Here is a 23,205-nt window from a genome sequence, read left to right on the forward strand (position 1 = left end):
AACTACGAAAAAACAAGGTACTAAAGCGACATCAAAGTCTGGCTTCAGACCAAGCAAAACACGATTTGAATATCCCCCGATGTCTTAAGGCACAAAATGTGGACAAAAAACTATAAAGTCAACAAATTAATTCACTGCCCGCCAACTCTAATAAACAGCTCGAAAATTTACACTCTGAGCAATAAAGAAGTTAAAGTGTAAAAACTCGTAAACCAGAATAATTTACATTAAGCACATGTTAAATATTCCACTAAAACAAAATCCCATCTATCTCCCCTTCAGAACAAATTATAGAAACGGCAATGTACAAATTGGACAGATGATTGGTGAGTCGACGGAGGAGCCAAAGCTCCGCCCACGACCAATAACGAGCCGGATCACCTTTTGTCCGAAGCCCAAGCCGTTTCCGGCATCCATGTTATTGGCTGGAAAGTTAAACGGTAGGTCGGACTTGCTAAGGAGCCGCTGTCGATGCAGATCGTTGCCTCACTTGTTACAAGCTACCCAGCTGGCATGATGCGTATACAAATCTGTGTAGTTTTTGACGCTAATTACTGCAGTACGGCCTAATTATAGATTTCGGAGATTTTCGTATTAGTTTGAGTGCAATAGTGCAAAATGTGGGACTATTGACGCAAGGGAGATGCAGGATTTAGATACGGTTTCATCTAAGAGCTTCAGTAACGAGATGTCGCCATATTTAGGCTCGAAATATCAAAGCCCTATTTCGTCTAGATCGCCGAGTCCCTTAATGGACCAAGCGATTGATGAATCGAGCAAATACGCCTCAGAAGACGAGATCAGTGTCGGATGTCCTAGTCCGGCGATGCAGATCTCACCGAATTACCAAACGTCCCGGGAAAGCAGCCCCAGATGTAGTAAACGACGTTGTACTGATTCAGACCAAGAGGACTACTTCAAACCGTTGAAGCAACTCAAAATGGTGGAATGCGATAGACGATTGTCGCCCACAGTCGACGTAGAGGAGCGTCAAGAAGGTGTTAAAAGTTTCTCTATAGCGGATATTTTGAACCACAAACCGACAAAACCTCAGTGTACTAGAATAGTGCGCCCGTGGGACATAGACCCTGCCGACATCGAAGTGCACCAACAGAGACTGGAATCTTTACACAGACAATTCAAAGTGCATCAGCAGCTGGCCTTTCTGAGGCCGGACTTTGCCGCGTTTAACGCGAGTTACACTTCAGAGACCGGCAGTGATAGATCGTCTAGCGTCGCTAGCGATTGCTGTTCTCCTGAGCTAGTGAGTTCGGTACAGAGGCAAAAGCAACACCAGCAACAGCAAGGAAAACAACCGGGTGCTACACCGTTGGATGCTCTGTTCCAGATGACTTCTAAGACCTTCGACTCATCTGCGGGGGAAAGTAGTGCAGGTAGGTGATTATATTATTATGTATACGGTCGATTATGGATAATGATATCAAACTAAATCGTTAGAGCACGCGGCAATCACTGCGAAAATAAAATTGAAATTTGGCAAAATTTAAAAAATACGTATATAAAAAAAAAGTAATACCCACCTATTTAAATGTGCGAAGTACTTAACCCAACGTAACGAAATGTAAATAAAACGAAAATACGTAAAGGGTCCAGTTGTTTTGAACGCTTCGGCTACGTGAAATAGCTAAAGGTTCTGAAGATGAACTCCGGGTCAGCCATTTTCAAATTTGACACGGTATAGTGCACAGTGCATCATCAGTAAACTAGATAACCACCAGTTCCAAAAGTGTATGTCTATTTAGCAAATCATATTTTTGATTTTAAGTATCATTTAAAAGGTTTCCATTATTTTTACTAATAACACCATGTAATTAGGTACCTACTTTATATTATACCTGAAAAAACTATATTCCTATTTTTATAAATATTATTGGAAACAATTCCAAGCAAGTAAAAAGATATTTTTATATAATATTAAAATAGTAGTTCTGAAATTTGTTTATTTCTTATTATCTATTCGTAATACAATCTGCATTTTTAATTCAAAAACTGTATAACAATTGGAAGTGCGATCGCACACGGTGGATCTGGACCACTGTGGAGCCTGCAAAAAAAACTAAGAGAAAATTATTCATCACCTATAATTCTCAACAATTATTATGCAATCCTTTTTGATTTTTAAGCATCGACGGGGAATCACATTTCTAACCTTTTGAATAGAAATAACAGCCACTGGTTGGATAAATCGTTTTAATTTATTGGTTGATTAGTTTAGGGTCTACGTCTACAGTTTTCTTTAAAAAGAAACATATTTTTTATTTCATTATAATGGTTACAACGACTTTTTTCTACTCACTACTCCAAAATACCCAATAATGCACTGACCAAGCTTGCAGAATGACGCTTGGACACGAGTGAGTTCTAACATTTACTTTAGTCACGGGTTTGAGAGGAATCGGATGTTTCCGGTAGATTTTAGCTATGTTGTGTTGACGTTTGTCAATTCTGACCGTCACGTCACACGGCGCTCGGCGAATGTATTTGTGTTGTTTTGAAAAAATGTACCCACAAACGAGTGGTTGTAGAAAAGCTATACCGAGTATAGAATACCTGTGCATACGTTGATAAACTTGTTTATTAAACTCATGACTGGTGCATAATGTACTGTACTTTCAAAATAAATAAGAATTAAAAGTTCAGATTTTCACGAAATTAAATATTGATATCAAATGTGATAAAGCACGGTGTTGTTGAAACAATTGTCATGTCATAATATTTAATTTCGTGAAAATCAGAACTTTTAGTTCTTATTTATTTTGATAAATGGATTTTCATCAAGTAAAAGCCACCTCAGTTCAAGTACTATACTTTGTTTTCACAGATAAATAGCACATTTTGAGCCTCTGTGTATGACAAGAGTCTACTGTCTTCATAAAACTATTGTATGAGACTTCAGCTCTCTTCAAATTCAAATATAAAATAAAGAAATTAAATTCTGGAAAACCGCTAAAGTTAGGTCTACCGAACGGAAACTTCAATAATATAGTGTGTCCTATTAAATTAATTAAATTAATATAAAATTTATGCTATGCTGGGCATTCGTAAAGCCTCGTTCACAACAAACGTCTGACCTGTGAAACTTGGGTATATATAATGAGAAAAATATGTTTTATATTAAATAAGCAAGTTAAGAGCCAGTTTAGGATTATACACGTAGTGGGTGTCCCGGTAAGGGTATTAGGGATACGGCCAATCCTAGAAATTCGAAAAAACAATTTATTAAGTAAATCAGCCAAGAAAAAATGGTGAAAATGGTTTTCAAGGTTCTGACATGGTCACCCGTAGTCGAAACGCCGATAGGCGAAATTGCCATCTTTATTTTTCAAAATGAGAAAAATTCAAATATATTTTATGAAACGCCTCTTTGTTTTATCTGGAAAGGTGGTGGTCTTTTCTAGGCCATTGCTATGAATGAGGTGATTGCGATTACTTACCTCACCACCAGAATGGCTTTTTCTGACATGATCGCAAAATATGTTTTAACGTAAAATCACTTTGCGGGTTATTAATGTTCTATTATACATTTATATGTAAGTATACATTTACATTTACATTTACATATACATATGCAATACAATTTTGCTGTTTATTTTTATTAACTATTTTGCAATACTTTCGAAAGGCAGCAAATTACCTCGTAGCTTTTATTACTTTCAAAAATGTAGTGTAATCACTAGGCCACTAATCAATTGTTGGGGGCTAATTAGTTTTATTACCAACGACGTATTTCCGTGGTAACATGTGGAATACCACTTAAGAAAAAATATAACATCTTATTTTTATCGAGATCAATCAATTAATTTTTATTGAAAAAATAAGTCTTAATAATAAATTTGATTTACTTTTTTTGCAATTTTCTTGAACCGTTGACTTGCCTAATACAGTACTTCTTACCCACTTAATGGGAAACTCGGTATATAATCCTAAATTATTTTAAAAAAATGGGTTCAAATTTACCAAAAAAAAGTCACTCAACTCAATGTAACTCAACAATATGTAATTTTTTTTCTTGAAATCAATTGTGAGCTGTTTTAGGGTACCAACAAAAAACGGGTTAGAATTAATTTGCCACAGTAGGTCGCTAAATTAAAGATAACAACATAATTAATTTCAAGAACATATCATCAGATAACTAGACTTGCATGTTTTATCTTCCCATAGATAATGCCCGCGCAATGTTCTTGAGGTTCCGCAGGAAGTGGGCAGACACTACAACATTTTAATTAATTAAATAATATATATGCACACGGCAACATTAATAAGATAGTCTGCTAATATAAATTTAATTTCATATACTCTATTCGACGAAGTTAATGGTCGTTGTTTACTAAACTCTGTTTAGCTAACTTTGAGATATATTTTAAGATTCGTATTGGGCAACTATGTTTGCGAATCATCGTATTCTACCGTCATATTAGTAGCGAATACGTATTTAAAAGTTTAACGTACATTTTGGTGGAACTCCCTCATTTGTTGCAAAACACTTATTCGAGATTCAAAATTTGGGAGAATTAACAATTGGCCTAGCCGTCACTCCGACCCAAAGTATTGATTATGACAGTCTCCATAGCTATAGAGTTTTATCAAGGTTTGTCTTTCAGATGAGACTCCGCAGCTTCGATAGTGGCTCCTTGGTGTAGCTCGTTGCCTCTGATTTGGTTAATAGATGGATACACTCTCTCGATAGCGCGTCACTTTGCCATAATAAGTATCTGGCTGTTTCCTCTTATTTTTGGCAAAATCTGCATTCTTCTATTCTGCGTCTTAGAGCCGGCCGGGGGCCGCCAGTAAATGTACCATTATTCTTATGGCCTTTCTTTTGTGGCTTAACAGGTCTGCTATAAATTTACCCGATGAAACTCAAAGCAATTCGTTGGTCGCCTTTTTCCTGGTATATCTCTTCATCATTTTTGGTTGCTGATTGCAATTGCTCTACTCACGCTACAAAGGAGTTTTAGTCCAATCATACGCCTTGTTCACTATCTTTACCTTTGTGGCAGTCGTGCCCTAGTGTTTATTGAAACTGATGTCCTTACTTCCGGTATTTTTCAGAGTAGAAAATAGAACAAATAATATTCTGTTTTTAAAATTATAAGTTATTTGTTAATGGTTCCCAAATTTTTATAATATTCCGAAGAAGCAATTTGTTCTGAAACTAAAGAAATACACATATTTTTAACCTATTTTGTTTGTATCATAAGTAAATAGATACACTGGCATTTTATGAAGCCGAAAGCTGTCATATAAACGACAAATGCTAAATCGGTAGTAATTTTTTTGAACAACGTAATTGCCATTTGAATTATTGTATAATCAAACGACAGTGTTTATTTCCTCACAAAAACTTGTGTAACCCCTACTTTCCGAGTGTGGTAGAAATATTTGCAACTGCGAAGCACCACTTATATCTAAGTTTAAGGGAAAATTTTCGAGAATGTTAACATTCTCTTATATATATATGGTCGTTTGTGCAAAATTTTCAAAATTTTGGCATGAAAATGCCTCATGACTTCGTGCACATCGCTTTCTTGTGTTGTTATTTCAATATTTTGTCAATGAAAGAGATAAGGTCTCTAGGACACTTGAGTGTATCCAAATGAGAGACAACAATAATGTGTTGTCGATCTAAGAAATATATTAACGTGTCATCTTGAAGCAAGAGGCACCTCGTAAATTAAACCTAGCGTACCAGTTCTGTAAAATCTTTGTTATCGATGGAATCTTTGTAAAACTATGCCATCTTTTTTGAGTTTAGAGCACTCTCCATTAGTTAAATCACATTTAAATAATAATAAAATTAATCATTAACTATTTTAACGTTATGACGTTTGTTTTCACTTCAACCAATTTAAAAAAAATAGCAGTTGGTAACTAAATTAGTGAATACCTAAGCAAAAGTATTGTAGAGTAGACTAAGTATATTGGTGATGTTTCATTTGGATTTTTTGGAGTATTCACTCAACTAATGATTCACGGATGAAAAATTATTCCTCACTTGCCATTTTTAAGGTTATCAAATATAAAGAATATGATAAGGTTATAAAAATATTTTTCCTGCTTCTTTTCTATTTGGCTTAAATTGTATTTATTTATCGACAGAAAATATTAACACATGAAGAAAATTACTTAATTAAACTAAATCTAAAACTAAATTTAAAAAATATATCACAAATATTACCTATATTTATGTCCCTTTTGAAAATGGATATGGATATGGAATTTATGAAATGTTATTAATTTAATACTTACACAGATAATAATACTTACTCGTTCCCATTAAAAAAGGTCTTAAATGTATTTTGTATATAGAATATTAACATAATATTTTTTTAGTTATGACGGAATACAAAAATTTTTCACATAACCTAAAAACGATTTTTCAAAATCTGTGAAATCTCGAAAATCAATTAGAAATCCGTAAAATCTTTATTTAATCCGTGAAATCTGAATTCGGTGAACTCTTCCTGAACTTCCGTGACATCTGTGAAACCATATGGTTGTGTGAAATATAGCGTACCAATTCTGGACGGTGATTTGTTCCTCGCCTTAAACTTATCTTAAAAATGCTATAGATCCGAGCTCATCAACTTTTTCGCCATCACAGCAAAACTGATTATAACAATATGAACCATAAATTGGTTGGACAACATTTAGCTTTAACAATAAGAAAATAATTTTAAATGGTATCTGAAACAATTGTACTTCCAAACACTTAATTTTTAGCTCGTTTTACGCTTTGCGGTCGTCTTCCTGCGACCGGTTATAAAGGTGTTCGAGATCAAAAAGCTCAAAGGCGTTGTTATTATAAATTACTATCGTCCGGTTCGCGTTTGGACCGGGCTCGGACCTCACACGGCGGCCTTTTTAATTTGTACCTTCGGTATCCATGGCTGTTATGTTATTAATATGTGATTTCTTAATACGCTTTATGAATGGTCGTTATAGGGTGAATTACCTTGTTATTAGATCGTTTTGTATACCGTGGGCAATCGATCATGAACAGGTCACAGTTCAGTTTTGGGAAAATTTCTTCCAGCTAGATTGAATCCAAAGAATAACACGTATATTGTTCATCCAATTAGACAGTGTTCTCATAAGAAGTGAGTCTTAGCCAAATATTTTCCAGACAAAACAAATCGCAGGTTTTCCAAAATTTAAGAAAATCGTTAATAGATATAATAATAAATCTTAAAATGTTCAACGTCCATTTGCTTAACTTAATCCATTCTTGTCAACGTGGTTAGTATAAAAATTATAGAAAAACTTTTCAGAAAATGTGTAGCAAACTCGAAGTCACACACTTTTTGAAACGAAATTTTTAATTGCTTCCATTCTTAGTTCTGGTTCTTTTAGTTAGGGAATCTTCAAATGGTCACGTCACTGCGTCCTATATCAACTTCGGCGATGTTTACAATGTCCTTCATTTGTTGCGTTGTTCTCTATATTATATTTAATTAATCTACATAACATACCCTGTCGAGAACGTTTAATAGTCAATTATCCACGCATCAAGCGTCCGGAAGGTGTCACTTCGTTACCCACTGTCGCGAGCCACGTTTCTTGTATTTTAGTCACGGGTTTGCGAGCGATCGGGTGTTTTAGGTAAATGTTAGCCATGGTAGTTTTGCATTGTAATTTCTGCGATTATATTGTACAATATCCGATTGTATTGTAAAAAAACTTCACATGGAAAACGTTGATACTCTTCTTCACTTAACACCTAAGAATATTAATTTATGCTATAAGTTGTTGAAATCCATGGGACAATTATTACCTCCAAATTAAAATTTGGGTTACAAATAGACGAATTAATAACTTATATACCCATTTGTGATATCATGCTGGTTGCCAAAAACGTATGTTCGCTGATTATTAGAAATTACAGGTTGCTAATTAAATGACAGTGACGTTTTCATGTGTTGTACATTGTACGTAGAGTTTTAATTTCAGTTTTGAAGGCATCAATTTGTTAAAAAAAGTTGTCGTAATTTAGAACCCATGTAGCAAATTTCAGATCAAAAATACTTACCTCCTGCTCTTTTTAGGCTCTATCCAATAATGCAGATAATTGACTCAACTATATTATCTAAACTCGTTTTTTATTACTTATTTGTTGATTTAATGTTCCCAGTGATACATATTCTTTTCTGACGTACATAGAATAGATTTTGTCACGAATTGTATTTTGCAAATATGTTGTAATTTTGGTCTTATGCTTCGAGGACATATTGGAAGCGTAATCCTGGCCTAATTTGATCCCATTCTTCTTAATATTTGTGATCGTTATTTTACTCCATTTTCGTCTTTCTTCTTGCAGCTGCCACTCGCTGTATCATATTCTCAATTTGAGGTACGATTCCGTTTTGGACTCGTTCCTTTTCCAGCCAAGTCAATATACCTGTCGCATCTTCTTCTCGGCATTACTTAAAAATTTTCGAAATATCATTCAACAAGTTATCAAACCGTTTTTTTTTTATTGATAGCGCTTGAAATTTCACGTTACCTGAATGAATGAATAACCACCCGACATCCATTTTTTTCAAACTTTGTTGTCACCTTTGTTTGGAATATATTAAACAAAAATGCAAAAAAGAACTTCATTACAAAAGGGTAAAATTGCGACATTAAGTGACAGAACTTGAGGCCTTGTAATTAGAAATATTTGAAATGCGCTTTTGATAACTATTGATGAACAAAAACTACGTCTTGCAAATGAGTTGTCCCGTAGTAAGTATTGCCTTCAATTGCTGGTCCGGCGGCCAATTTTTTCTATCCGCGAAAATTTAAATATTATTGTAGGAAAATGATAATATGTTGCAATTAGTAAAATTTTGTTGCTAAAAAATGTCACTGGTCCGCGAATTTTTTTTACAAACTTTACTGGTCGGTGAGCCAAAAAAAGGTTGAGAAACGCTGATCTGGAGTATACTGGGGACAACCGCCGCAATACGGTCCACATAAAAGTTGGAAGGCCAAGGGAAATTGCAAATATCGTTAAAAAAGGAAGATGAAGACTACCTAATAACACGCTTTGCGTTTTAAACGTCGATTTTTTGCGTGCGAAGCTCTCGTAATTTATCAAAGGATAGGATGGAGTAGCGAAGCCAGAAAAAGTCATAATTACAGGCTGTTAACGTACACGTAAACTGATATGAATGGCTAACGAGATGATTGTACCAAAAACTATTTGCAAAGCAAATTTAATGATGGGAAAAGAATACTTTTGTCTCACAGTTTCATTGTCGAACTATGTTTTCTGGTGCTGTTATTCTAAATATCACTTCGGTTTATTCTCAGATTTGTTGTTTTTAGAAGTGAACATCATCTATAGAAGTTAAATTTGCATGTTTTTGCAAGATATAGAAACGGGCTTAATTTTGATAGGTTCCAGCAAGTCCAGATTTTGAAAAATAAAGAGTAGAATAGAAGGGGTCAAATGTTTGAACATTCTTACATTGTGGTCGGTAGATTTTATTTTCGCTTTTGCGAGAGCATAAGAAATTTAATTTAATTTTTAATTTAGTTTATTTATTATTTATTTATTATTATTTATTATTATTATTTATTATTTATTATTTATTTATTATTATTTATTATTATTATTTATTTTATTTATTTATATTTTAATTTAAATTAATTTTTAAATTAAATTTAATTTAAATAAAAATTTAATGAAAAAACTTTCCGTTTTTTCATTAAATAGAAAAATACATATACGAGCTCCCCAATAAAGTTGCGACAAATATATCATACAACAGAGTTATTTATCATTCAAATTATTCACGACCATGTCTAATAATAAATGCAGAAAGCTTTCCTAGCCGGTAATTAAAGATGGGTAAAATATTGCAACGAATCTCAGTTACATTGATTAATGTTTGGCATTTAACTGGATAAAATATGTGTTAACTTTAATTACCGCTTGATATTAGAATATATGCAAATCAAGTAAATTAATCATAAACTACGGGTTTAATCACCTCGGCATACGTTGTAACTGTTTTTTAACGTTTCTTTTCTCCACATAATGTCTATCCGAATCCTTGAATAACGGACACCCAAGTAATTTATGTTGTCGGTTTCGAACAAATTCGTCAATAACATTTCCTGTTAATATTTCTCTCATTTAATTTTTCGAACACCTTGTATACGCCACGAGCAAAAAAGCATGAAAAATTGCCACCCGACCGAAAATTTCTTTAGGACACGCAAGATCGGGCCGATAAGGATTTTCTTGTGCTTGGTGAAAAACTCGCGTTCCAGAAATGTAATAATTTTTCATGTAAATAAGTTCCTAATTAGGCACTTTAATAATGAATTTTCGTGCATAGCCTCGTTCGTGTATATACTGGATTATAAAATAGGGGTGTGCAAAGCGACGCCTAGTTTGTAGTTTATGAAAAAGCAATTTGCCTATATAGATGGCAGCGTATTTTAATTTTTTAAAGGTGCGAAATACATCAAGCAACTGCTTTTTTTTATTATATCGTAGTAATTTATGACTAGTGGATTTGACATACAAAAATATATTTCATATGGAAACAGTAATTATTTTTAACAACTTTCATCGAACTAAGAAAGCGAAGGTGTTAACAATAAAATATGAATTTTTTTAATTATATTTTGCCTTTTGTCTATTATGTATGTCAAAAATGATGTTTCAATACCGAATAATAGTGTTTCTTCAAATATTTTTAAGAAAAAAAATATAAAAAACGGTACCCAAAGGCTTCATTTTTGATATACAGAGTGTTTGATATTCGACTAAAAGGATAGACCAAAAAAGAGAGATCAAAAATGTTTAACAATTCTCACTAATTGACTAATTTTACATACGGTGCGTTGTACAAAAAAGACATTCCGAGGAACTTTGGTGTGTACCTATTTTCCTTTCAAAAATATTGAGTCTAAATGCCACTGATAAGCGTTTAAACAAATTAGAAATTTAAGAATAAGGTGCAGTGCAGTGTATTGGCAACTTATGAAAAAACGTTACAACTATATGATACAAAATAACAGATTTGTAAGCGAAAACGTTTAGTGGAAACTATTTTAACAGTATTTAGCGTAAAAAATTATAGTTGTCTATTCCGAATATTTTCAGTTTCCTATAAATATGTCTATTTTTATGGAGGTATCTGTAAAATTGTTGTTTATCATTGAGACACTTAAAGAGCGTTGGAAATGCAGTAATTTTTTATATTTTAGATTTTTAATTATATTAAATTCAATGACGGGAATAATCGAAATCCTCATTTTCAGAGTTCATAACAGCAAAAAAAGTTACTGCAAAATTTCCAGGAATTTTTATTTTTAAATCGAGATTTTTATGGTTTTAGAGAAAAATTAACTGTTTCGTCACAACAATGCAGTGACTTTGAAATTTCAATTTGACCGAAATTTATAGTTTTGTATAGCAAAGCTTTTCCTAATTAAAAAGTTTCAACATTATTGAGACAATGACTGAGGGCAAGCAAATTTTAAAACGTAAATACCTAATAATTCTTCTAGTTACAAACCCATTTCGTTGGAAAAAAAAGTTTTTTTACGCATAAATCGACACCTTTAAAATTTTAGACAAGACACGCAAGTAGGCAGGAAAAAGCTTTCCCGGGCTATTGATTGAGAATAAAATCCACGAATGTACAGCATCGTGGAATTAGTCATAGCTCATAACTTTCTTCCGGTATATAGTATATAATCATTTCTTTAAGACATTCTGAAACCCCAGAAACAAAAAGAAATTACGAAACATCACATTAGATATTCCCGCGCCTTTGAAGCGTTTTTTTTCCGTTTAAAGCGTTAAATAATTGAGGATTTTTTAAAATTATATATGCAAATGAGGTGCAATTTTTCCTCTCGATATAAAAATAACTAATAACTGAAATACTCCGCTCCCTATACGGGAAATATTTAAAGCAGTCGTGTTGTTGCGGCGGAATAAAGAAAATGCGGCGGTCGATAGAGAAATAATACATCAAAACCTCAACTAGTTGTGCATAAGCGAGCGGAATCTATCCTTTCGATGAAATCGATAGTGTGCATTGTTCCCATAAAGTGTGCGATTAATGAATAATATATAAGAATAGCAACTTTTATGGGGGTTGTGGGAGGATAGGAACACGGTTCATCTTCGACTTGACACGCAAACAAACATAAATGTGGGATAATATGTTTTTCAAAATATTTAATTCACCCAGAATTTAATAAGGACATATTTTTCAAGGAAATAAAAAATATTTAATTTTTTTATTTACAGCTTTTACAGTTTTTGAAGTATTTAGATCAAAATTAGCATTAGGTTACGTTTTAGGGTTTACTTTATCCAAATATGCAGGGAAGTTATTTTTTAGGGCTATATTGAAAAAAATTTAAATAATTTTTTCGTCTTCGCTAATTTTAATTATTTTTTTTAATGGAACAATCGGGCTGCTATTTGACGTTTCATATTATTTGAAAGTTGATTTACGAATGACCGTGCATTTGTCAATTCTGGTGGAATTTATTTAACATTAAAATGAAAAATGAACCATATTCCTTCCCACATTTGCTGCTATCCATTTTGCTAGCTTGTGGAAATGGTTGTGAAGCTCGGAAGCTTAATGCGCCAGCTGCCGAATCGATATTTCAGGTTTTACGGCGCAATGCTGGTAGGCAAAAATCCTGATACCATAAGTAGCATAGAATTTTGGTGATTCGAGAGGGTGTGATAGAAAAGTTTCTTCAATATCAATTAAGCAAATTTTTACATCTGGCCTCCCCAAAATGTTGCAGTTCTAAGTGTTGTTCCTAAAACTTGAATTTTAATTAGGGGTTAGTTATACGCGAGCAGTGAAAAAAAAATCTATCGGAAATCCTAATAAAGAACCATTTTTAATGCGGTATCACCAGAAACTATGAAATTGTACGAATTACTTTCGATAGACATTTTTTTGCATAAGATGGAAGCAACTTTTCTTTAATTTTTTCCTAGAACACAACTCTATTTTTTTAATGAGTGATTTCAACAATTACGCATAGCGGAACAAACTTATAATTGGTCGTTAACTGAAACGTAGGTACGTGGTTTTAAGTAGTTTTCCGTTGCGCAATATAATAACAATAATAGCAAAACAATTTATTACAACAACGATCCATTAATACCAAAATACATAAACCGATTAATGTTAGTTCAATCACTATGGTAAATCTCAAACAAAATACCATATATATAGACTTAATATATGTACTTAAATAAATCTGATACTTTGTCTATCAATAATTGCAATTCAAAATTCGTTAGCTATAACATTTCGTGGTATTACATAACTACGGAGTCATGAACAATAGGTACCTATAGATATACCGGGTGACATAAATAACATTCAATAACTGCTAATCTGCTTTTGTTTTGAAGGACGAAATGTATTTTTTTTATTTTATCACAATTTTCATTATTTTTTTGGAAGTTTCGCTAAATACTAATAGATAATCGATATGGGATGCATAATAAAACATATTGGTTAGTGGAAATGTAAATATAATAAGTATATAATATATATATAATAATAAAATTTAATATCAGCAATGAGATGTAAAAAACTATTTTAGTATACTCCGTGATCAAATGATTAAAAAACTGAAAAAAGAAAACTATTCTATTAAAGTCACGTTACATTATATGGTTCTACGGAGTTTTCCTCAGTTCATTAGTAAATTAATAAAAATTGTATATTGGCTGATGTGATAACGAAGGAAACAGCCAAAAAATGCCAAAAAGAATGCGTTGAAACGTGTTCCTGCGTATTAGTGTATCGATAGGACATCGGCTGGTAATTCGAAAAATGTCAACGTCAACAAACTACAAACTGGTCACCAGGGGGTTACGCTGTTCATGTTATAACGCCACCGACGAAAGATGTATGTTGCCCGGGACCACCGCTGGGGATGACAAATTTCGTCCCCTTATTATCTGCCAACGAAAGGGAAGTTGGCAGTTTCTTGAGAAAGCGAAATTGATTTCTTCCGTTCACTACTAGCGAGAGTCGTATTAACGCGGGCTGTCGACGACGTGTGGCCAGTGAATGGTGGTCATTTCTGTTATCGGAGTTTACCATGTGTTTGAATTTATCTGGCAAGGAACCCTCGGTCGTTATGACTTTTATTTGACTTAAAAGTCGTAACTCAATGGCTCTTAGAGCGTTTACTATGATGGGCAAATGAATCTCAGAGATATGAAAATTTTACGAAAAATATATGAGGCGATTATTTAAGTTTCACTTAATATAACTACTTTAGACGGACAATCGTGATTATATCTATTGTTTGTTGACTTGGCGTGGTTAGAAAATTGTACCTACAAAAATCATCAGCCCTTCATGAATAAATTAGTTTTAAGGCTTTGTTGCTTCTTTGTAGTTTATAGACACTTTATAAGAAACTCTGCCATAGCTGGTATGTATAATATTCATTATTTTTAATGTCATTTCAATGGCATGATTGATGAAATGTCCTTTAAAGTAATGATGATGAAAAACATCAGGAAGCCGACAAGTTTTATAAACGCCACTGTAGCCAAGAATTTAATTAAGCACTAGCGAAACAAGTGTCTGAAGACGTTTATCAATGTGTTGCATACTATACTTTACTAGTAAATTTATTGTATAGTACGGTATGTATGAAAACACAAAAAATATAATCTTGAATGATAATGGTGAATATTTTCCAAGAAGGCGAGATCCAAATCGTCCGTAAGTAAACTCATTGTCATGAATTTGACGAAAAAAACGTGCTTGAAGAATTAGAAAGGTTTTTAATGCATAACATGTAGAGAATTATATATTTTTGTTTATTTATTGAAACGAAAACGCAAAATATAAACATATAAAGTTTTTGACAATAATAATAAAGAAACTTAAGTTATTCGCATTGGTGAGTATTAAAAAGATATTACTTTACTAGGGACTACTCTGTTCCCTTTTTTTTATTCTCTAATGCCACTAATTTTATTGTAATATTTGAAATTCAAGCAGTTATTTCATATTTCATTTGTTCCTACAGATTTTTGTGAATATTTCTTCCAATGGGATTATACGTATATTATACAGAATGTCGTTGAATACTTTTAATAACGATTCAGCGAAAAAGCATTAGTAGAAAATATTATTTAAAAGTGTTTAATCGGCCAAGTTGAAAAATTTGTCACGAACGATACCGGGCACCCTGTAATGCACACTCGCCTTTTCAGTGTTACGTGCGCGCCTGCTGAATTAACTTAATACAAGAAATTGAAATAATGACTCAAGGCAACTGAATTAATTTTCTACAATTATTACTTAGTTTTGCGCCAGGCCCTTATTAGACGCATGTCTATTCTCTTATTGCATTACGTGCTCAGCCAGCGTTTAGCGTTTATAACAGACTTTAAGCATGCCAACTACATTTTCCCAATGCATCGCTTTTATATAACTTTTACACAGACATATGGTCATGGAGAGCTTACCTACTTACCAAAGAACGTATCTTATACCTAGTTCCTGAAAACAATTGACACACGCGATAATGAAAACGAAGATAATTTCTACAATGTTTAGTTATTCTAAATTATGTTATTAATATTTATAAAAGTTATTATTAAATAATTAACCGTTTATTAAATAAGTAGTGGTATTGTTTTTTTTTTTTCAATTTAGAATATTTTGGTTTTGTTCAATTTTAAGTACTGGTCAGCTTTCGTCATCGCTTTGAAATGTACATTTTGACAAACTTTGTTTAATTGAGAGTAATCCTGCTTGTTTGATTTTTTTCTATACCATTTAAAACCAAAAAGGATTTACATTAATACACAAATAAGTTAGACGTACATTTTTGCCGATCTAATTAACGTTGACGTAGATTTTCCATGTCATTAATGTAGCAGGAGATTTGTTGCGATAACGAAGAATCTATAGATTTTACTTGTTAAAGTATATCAATATAAACTTAAAATTTGTTTATTAATATATATTTCGTATTTAGTTAATATATATTTCACATTCCATGCTTTCATTTACAAAGATACGTATACACTGCACATTAAGTGCGGAAGGAAATAGTATATTATGCAACAAGTGCGGTAAACGGCATTTGACTCACTAGTTTATTTGACACGAGCGGAGCGAGTGTTTAATAAACGACTGAGTTAAAAAGTTTACCGAACGTGTTGCATATTATACTTTTTCTACGACAGTTTGTTTTTGGGTACATTTTCGCAAAACAACACGAATACATTCACTGACATGACTGTCAGAATTGATAAACGTCAAAATTCAAAGCGTGGGAAATATCTCCGAAAACATCCGATTGCTTCCAAATCCGTGCGGTAAAATCCCGGAAATGTCCGAAGTGGCGCAGATTCATGGGAAACGAAACTGACGTGGTAAAGTGACGCTTCCCGCACCCTAGATCGGTGGGTAATTAAGTATTTTACAGACGGGAGTAGAAAACATTTATTTCTTGTGTACACTGTATATATCTTCTTGCTAGTTCACCCGCTGAAAGCGATTTCTATATATTGAGTGTGTACATTATGAAATCGAGATTGAGATAATTTCCGTGATTTAGATGAGTTGTGCTTCTAAAAAACAGCCATGCACTAAAGAGAAAAGAAAGCTGGGGGTTAAAGATTGGATAAAAAAGGCCAGAAAATGGATTGGAGCTGCAAAATGAAGAAATTTTTTGCGAATGTGCCAACAAGTTGTATACTAAACATACTGAAGCCGCTGATCAAAAAGCCACCTACGATTTGCGATTTCACCATCTGAAACACTCACCGTTACGTAAAGAAACTATTCAATAGGTAATAACGTCAAGCAAAATTTACTGATTTAAAATTGAAATAAAAAAAATATATTAATGCCAAAAATAATCGTTTCCATTTATTTAATGACTGCGAAATATAAACTGAATCATTATACACCATTTTACAACATTAAATAGAACGAAACAAATTAACTTATTTGACAAGTTACTTTACGAACTATGTCTAGCTAAAGTGCTCTCACAAGTGTGCGTGTTCATTTGTAGATTCTAATTTAGACAGCTCTGGCTAGGGCAAATCTACTTGAAAAGTCTATAGTGCGTACATCCCTTAATGCCACAAAACATCGGACACCCTTACATGCAATCACATCTCTCGGTAAGATGTTCGACATCCATCAGCAGTTACTTGCTTTTGACAATCTACTTCAAGTATTAAGTATTAAATTTCGAAACAGCGGATTTGGTACTGATAAAGCAATAAAACCTGTATACCGATAGGAGTGGAATAAAGCGAACAAATCTAAGAAAAATGGTGTTGGTACCGGTACTTATAAAACCGAAGTTTGTTTCTTTTTTGAAGTTGTCCCTTATTGTCTACAATACCATCCACAATAACTTTCGCAGCAGCACGAACCATCTTATTCAGAGCAGTTTTGAATTTTGATAAGAAAACTGTTCAGTACGTAACAAACCAAACAAGTACTTTAAGCTCATGAACTTGTCATATGTAAATGATTGTAAATGTAGCTCTATTATGTACTCTGATCGATCTTGCGATAAACCGAATGCACTTGGTATTTTCTATATCTATATTCTATATCTCAACATGCTGTTTCTTTTGAGACCATTGTCAAAAATAACAGAAAATTACAAAGCGAAAAGTTTTATCAATAATTGCATACACACGTTAGGCCAAAATCTGCAAAGCAATCTTGGCGCATATGAAATGCATTTTTTTTAGAAAATCGTTTCAACCACCATAAATTTTAGTCACCCATTTATCACCAAACAGCTTTTACATTACAAGTTTCCATTTGTTTTTTAGTTTTCTTAGTTGAGAATATTTAAAAACACCGCAGAAAAAGTAAGACGACAAAACTCGTGAACACTCAAATCCGTCGCGCCGTCGCGAAAAGTTCCACATAATCGAGTTAAAGACCGCTAGACCCACACCATGGAGAACCTTATATAAAGTCGTTGGTCACTCAATTAGCCCGCAAACACTCAATATCGTCTTCGTTCGGCTCCTTTTGACCATCTTGCCTCTCCAATTAGTGTGAACCGTCGCCTGCGGCCAAGCGCGGTTCGTTTGATGTCTAAAATTACCTGTTGCCGCTTAGACAGTTTTTATCCTCCGTTCGTCCATTCAATATTCTGACGCGGCCTAGTCCCTGGCAATTAGAATTTGCTCATTCTACCAAGACGAGTCGCGAAGTTCGGATTTTTGTTGTCTATGATTGTTGTACCCAATTATCAAAATTTATTTGTTTTTTCATTAAGGGCAAGGTGATTCTTCACCAATAGGATTCGTTTGCGAATCGAAACATCTATCTAGATTATAGAGAGCCACCATTTTCAGTATTTCAACTTTTACCAACCGTTATTTGGACATCGAACACAAAACAAATGTCGGTCATTGGATTCGCAATTTTTATTTTTCATTTTTTCCATTTTTTATTTACTGCACTTAATATACAGCCAGTGCTGTGTGTTCTTGAAGAGAACAACAAACACTAAGTGAGCTGAAACATTCGGCACGTTTTGTGTTGCCCTCGTATTGGTCGAAATGCTAATTAGAGTGTTTTTATTTACCAATTTATAGTCGGAGCTGCGTCTGTTTTCAAATTCTTCGGTCTTGTTCTTTTGAGAGTCCATATATTAAAAGATTTTTATATTTTTTTCATTAAATTTTAGTTAGTTCCCTCATCCAATTGTCTATTTGGAGGAGGTCAACGTCACATATGATGATGATAACTGTCTTATTTTTCTAGTAATACTTAAAACTCAAAATTTTTCAAAATATTACAAAACAAAAAAAAGTATTTAAAAAGTTACGTTCATCAGAGGAAATACCGTTGTCGCTTTGCCAGTTAATTACTGTAGGTTATTACGTACTTACAATTAATCAGAAGTACACTTCGCTGCGATCAGTCGATCCGTTCAGCCCACTCTCCAAATAATTTCAGCATTCTTATGAAGTGTGTTAATGTCCTTCAGGTTGTTAAGTTGTAGTATGCCAGTCTGACCATTGCCGGCCATCAACACAGCTGAACTCAGCCGCGTAGCCGCAAGGTCAATTTTATGCGTGTGGTGTTTGAGATTGTAGTGCTCAGTATACAGTATAAATTATCTGCTGTGCGTTGGGCTAAAACATTCTATCAATGACTTCAAATTGGTTAACTTCGGTAATAATCGCCAGCGTAAGCAAGTAAGCATCTGCTTTTTAGGAGTCAAATGGGTTTACTATTTACAAATCTTCTGAAGAACTGAACTGAACTGGTTGCCAGTTCACTTAAGCTCTAAAGAAGTCACTTGGATGATTGGCTAAACTTCATTAAGTTCGATTCATTAACAACCGACGCAGGAACAATCCCGAAGATTTGTCAAAGAAGTCAAATGAGTTTGCTGGGATTGGCGAGAAATTTCCACGACGGAGTTTCTGCTCCCCTTTTTGTTACAAGGTTTACCTTTTCGTTTTCCTCTTACAGTCACAACTCCCTAATATTTATTGCGACTTTCGTTAACTCCTTGCCATTTTGGAGTGGCATAAAGGCTATATATAGATTTTCCTCTATGTAAGAACTCGACATAAAACAAGCCCGTGGTTTATAGGTAGATGAAGGCTCGCTTTCGTGATCCTGAAGATAGATTTCAATCCTCTTATGAGCGAAGGGTACCACTACCCTTTTGCAGGGGTTTAAGATTGTCGCTTCCCTCCTGGGCCATGGGTTTTTAGTGTCAAGGATAGTCTCCCCTATCAGGAGCAAGTTTGACATCTCCGATATTTATATAATTCCTAAATTTTTATCAATTGAAGCTTGTTGAAGTGCTCAAAATTCGTACTGGCTAGGACGGATTTTTAATTAATAGGAACAAGCAATAAAATAAATCCAATGTGGGTAAATTAAAGATCAGCAAAGTACCACTAACAAATCTTCTTAATTGGCGATCAGGCAAGATTTAGCATATAAAATGGATGAAATAATCAGCTTTTCATATCTAACAGTTACATCGAATCAAAATCTTATCAACATAAATGGAACGCGCGGTACCACTTATAATCCTTCTATATCGCTGATGGAAACGACAAAAAAACGATCCGTCATCGCAGGCCTTTTTCACCCCTTTGCCGACGAAATTACCCGATAAAGCACAATATCTCCGCGCGGGCACAACAAAAACCATTAAGTACAAAGCAAATATTCCGACGGCGGGCGCGATCATCTGACAAGGCATTTTCTCACTAATTATCTTTGTTAATTAAATATCCACCCCGAAAATAACTTGTGATTAATTGAAGACCGGTCGCGTAGTTAATTTATTAGATGCCACGCCCACTGCTAAAAACAAATAAAAAATTTTCAAAAACAGCGCGATCGATGGCAACGAACATTTCGACAGAATGATATGACCCACTGGAATCAAGACAAGAAAAGTATCGACGACTTTATATCCAGATGAAGACGAAGTTAGTATTTTACATAAAATTTGCCGAAATACCACAAAAAGTAATTGAAAAACTATGATGAAACTCTCGTCGATTTCGACCAAGTCGTAATAACCATAAAATAGCCTAGAATCCTCTCAATTTTTTCAATAAGAGCTGTAGCGACAAAAAAGACAATGTTGATACCTGGAGGTTATGCCGATTATTAATCCAGAGGAAAAAACAGACAATGTTGAAACCTGGAGGTTATGCCAATTATTAATCCAGAGAACTATAATGTTTCTAATGCTAATGCAATATGGATTATGTGCAGTAATTTTGTTCAGATCGAAACCAATCGTGCTGGGGATTGTTTTCTTTAGGTATCAATAAAACGTTTTATTTGTATTTATTTGATAACTTCTCCCCTCGTTTTTGTCATTCTGGGGTTAAATCTTTTGTTAACGAGCAATTTGTGGAATGAATTCAATCGTTTATTCTTTGAAAAGTAAGTGTCGTTTTCATCACAGTCATGGTAAGTTGAAAAGGCTAATATGTATAGAGTTGTATTATTTATACATCAAACTCCATAATTTACGTAATTATTTAGTGCCAATCCGCTTGTGATATCTGCTAACTTAAATTAATGAATTAAAATTATCCGTTGCTTTTTAGATTACAATTCGCAAAAATTTCAATTTAACTCAAGTGATTTAAAAAAAAATCAACGAAAACTTAGTGATAAATTATATACCCGTTGTTCTCATTTATACGATAGCTTGAAGCATAAATTGATATATCTAATATCGGATATTATTTATTATTTCAGTCCGTTTATAGTTTTTATGAAAACAATGGAGATTGTTCCATCTGGAAATATTTAAACGTACAGAAACATTATTTCTGGCGGGGTGTGTTCGTTTCAGTTAAGGTATCAATTTACGAAGAATAACGAAACTTAAAATTGATTCAATCTATTCTTGTGTGGCGAATATCAATTTGGTGCCATTAACACCGAGAAGGAAATTGGTGCTCGCACGATCGCTTGTCGGGCATGCAAATTATTGTCTAATACAATGGAGCAGAGATTTCGTAGTCAGGTTTATTAATTTTCAATTTTTAAGTGTCGTTTATTTTTTATTTGAAACTATTTGTTCATCAAACATACTCAATGTTGCCGTTTGTAATTAGAATGAAAAACCATAGCCGTTTGATTTCAGTTAAATTTTACATATAACCTATAATTATAATACACATATATTATAATTGGACAATTTAAAGTGATTAGAGTCGATAGCAAATTTATTAAATAACAGTTAATTTAATGGTTGCCCTGTAGTCTTTCAACTGGAAACACATTTTTTTACATTTACCTGTAGAAAATTCTAAAATCCTTTGAAAGTTTACGAACCGCTTCAAATAATTTTACCACTATTACAGACGAATTAAGTTCTAATATTATCGAGTGTCCCCAATTTCGATTGTTAAAGCAAAATACAGCATTGTACTAAAGAATTATAATAAACCGCGATTCAGTACGCAACGTGCACAATTCATTAGTTTTAAAATTAAATTGGTATAAAAATGGGTTTTATTTTGTTTAAACACAAGGGTAATAGTACAAATTTGCAATGCATTGCAGTGTAAAAAGAGTTACTTACCAAACTAAGGATTTAAGGATCGTGAACTACAGCACGTTTTTATCATATTTTATATATTATCATATTTTATATATACATATAAAAAAAGGCTATAGTATCTATCTATATCTATATATATCTATCTATAGTATGTCACTATTATTACATAAGTCCTCTAAAATTTTATACTAACCAACACTATTTGAAGGTCAATATTTCCAATAACATTCACTCACAGAAAAGGCTGCTTCTTTGTAGTTTAAGCCAAAAAAATTAACTTGGCCAGTCAGAAAAAATTCTGTCTCATATAAATTTAGTTTGTTGTTTTTTTTTTTTCAAATTTATATCCTCTTAATTTTGTAATGACAGCTATGATTAATGTAAGTTCGAAATCTTCGAATTATGACCACTTGAGCATTTCTGTTTTGGTTTAAAAATGGAACAGTTCAACACATTTTCTACCTACTGGCGCAACATCCTTCCCTCATATCGGTTGCCGCATAAATCAAGGGCCTCTACAGTCACCCCAAAGTTTATTGTTTAAAATGTTAATTGCACTCGAGCGGTTCAGCCCACTTAATCTGTTCAACATTTCTGAATGTCAAAACACAAGCATGAAGAAGCTGAATTATATCTATGAGTTAGAGCCATTCGATTTTGTTAAATGCTGCTTCTGTATATTATAACTTATATTATATTATAATATAATATAGAATATATTATAATACAATATATAATATATTATAATATAATATAATAATACGTATTATAAATAACAAACTATAAAGCGTCTATGCATTGAAAGATATGCACGTTTCCTCAATTAAATACGTTTGTTTTTAGAAACCACTCATAATAAAAACTAGCAAATTATTTTAAACAACCCTGACTATTACCATGGTGGGCAAAATTTAATTTTATATATTTTTTTTAATTATAAGCCATTTGCTTCTTTTTATGATAAGCCTATTTATTTAGATTACCTATATCCCATGTTCGAAAGGCAGAATTTTTGAATATGACACCTGAAAACGCTCAGAAAAAAAATTGCAGGGGCTGGGGTATTGGTAATTATTAATGCAGTCAAAAAGTTGTAACGGAAATAGCTCTAGTGGA

General features: G+C 33.2%; 1 protein-coding gene across 1 annotated transcript in view; it reads left to right on the forward strand.

Moving 5' to 3' along the window:
* Positions 1 to 481: 481 nt before the first annotated feature.
* Positions 482 to 23,205, forward strand: part of LOC132703948 (homeobox protein Hox-D9b-like) — a 71,734-nt gene continuing 49,010 nt past the window's right edge. Inside the window, exon 1 of the mRNA XM_060673524.1 lies at positions 482 to 1,394. Coding sequence (XP_060529507.1) covers positions 644 to 1,394 — 751 coding nt within the window. The 5' untranslated portion in view covers positions 482 to 643. The remainder of the gene's footprint in view (positions 1,395 to 23,205) is intronic.

This window comes from Cylas formicarius, unplaced genomic scaffold (genome assembly GCF_029955315.1).
Source record: "Cylas formicarius isolate icCylForm1 unplaced genomic scaffold, icCylForm1.1 PGA_scaffold_6__28_contigs__length_40554024, whole genome shotgun sequence".
Classification (NCBI taxonomy): Eukaryota; Metazoa; Arthropoda; class Insecta; order Coleoptera; family Brentidae; genus Cylas; species Cylas formicarius.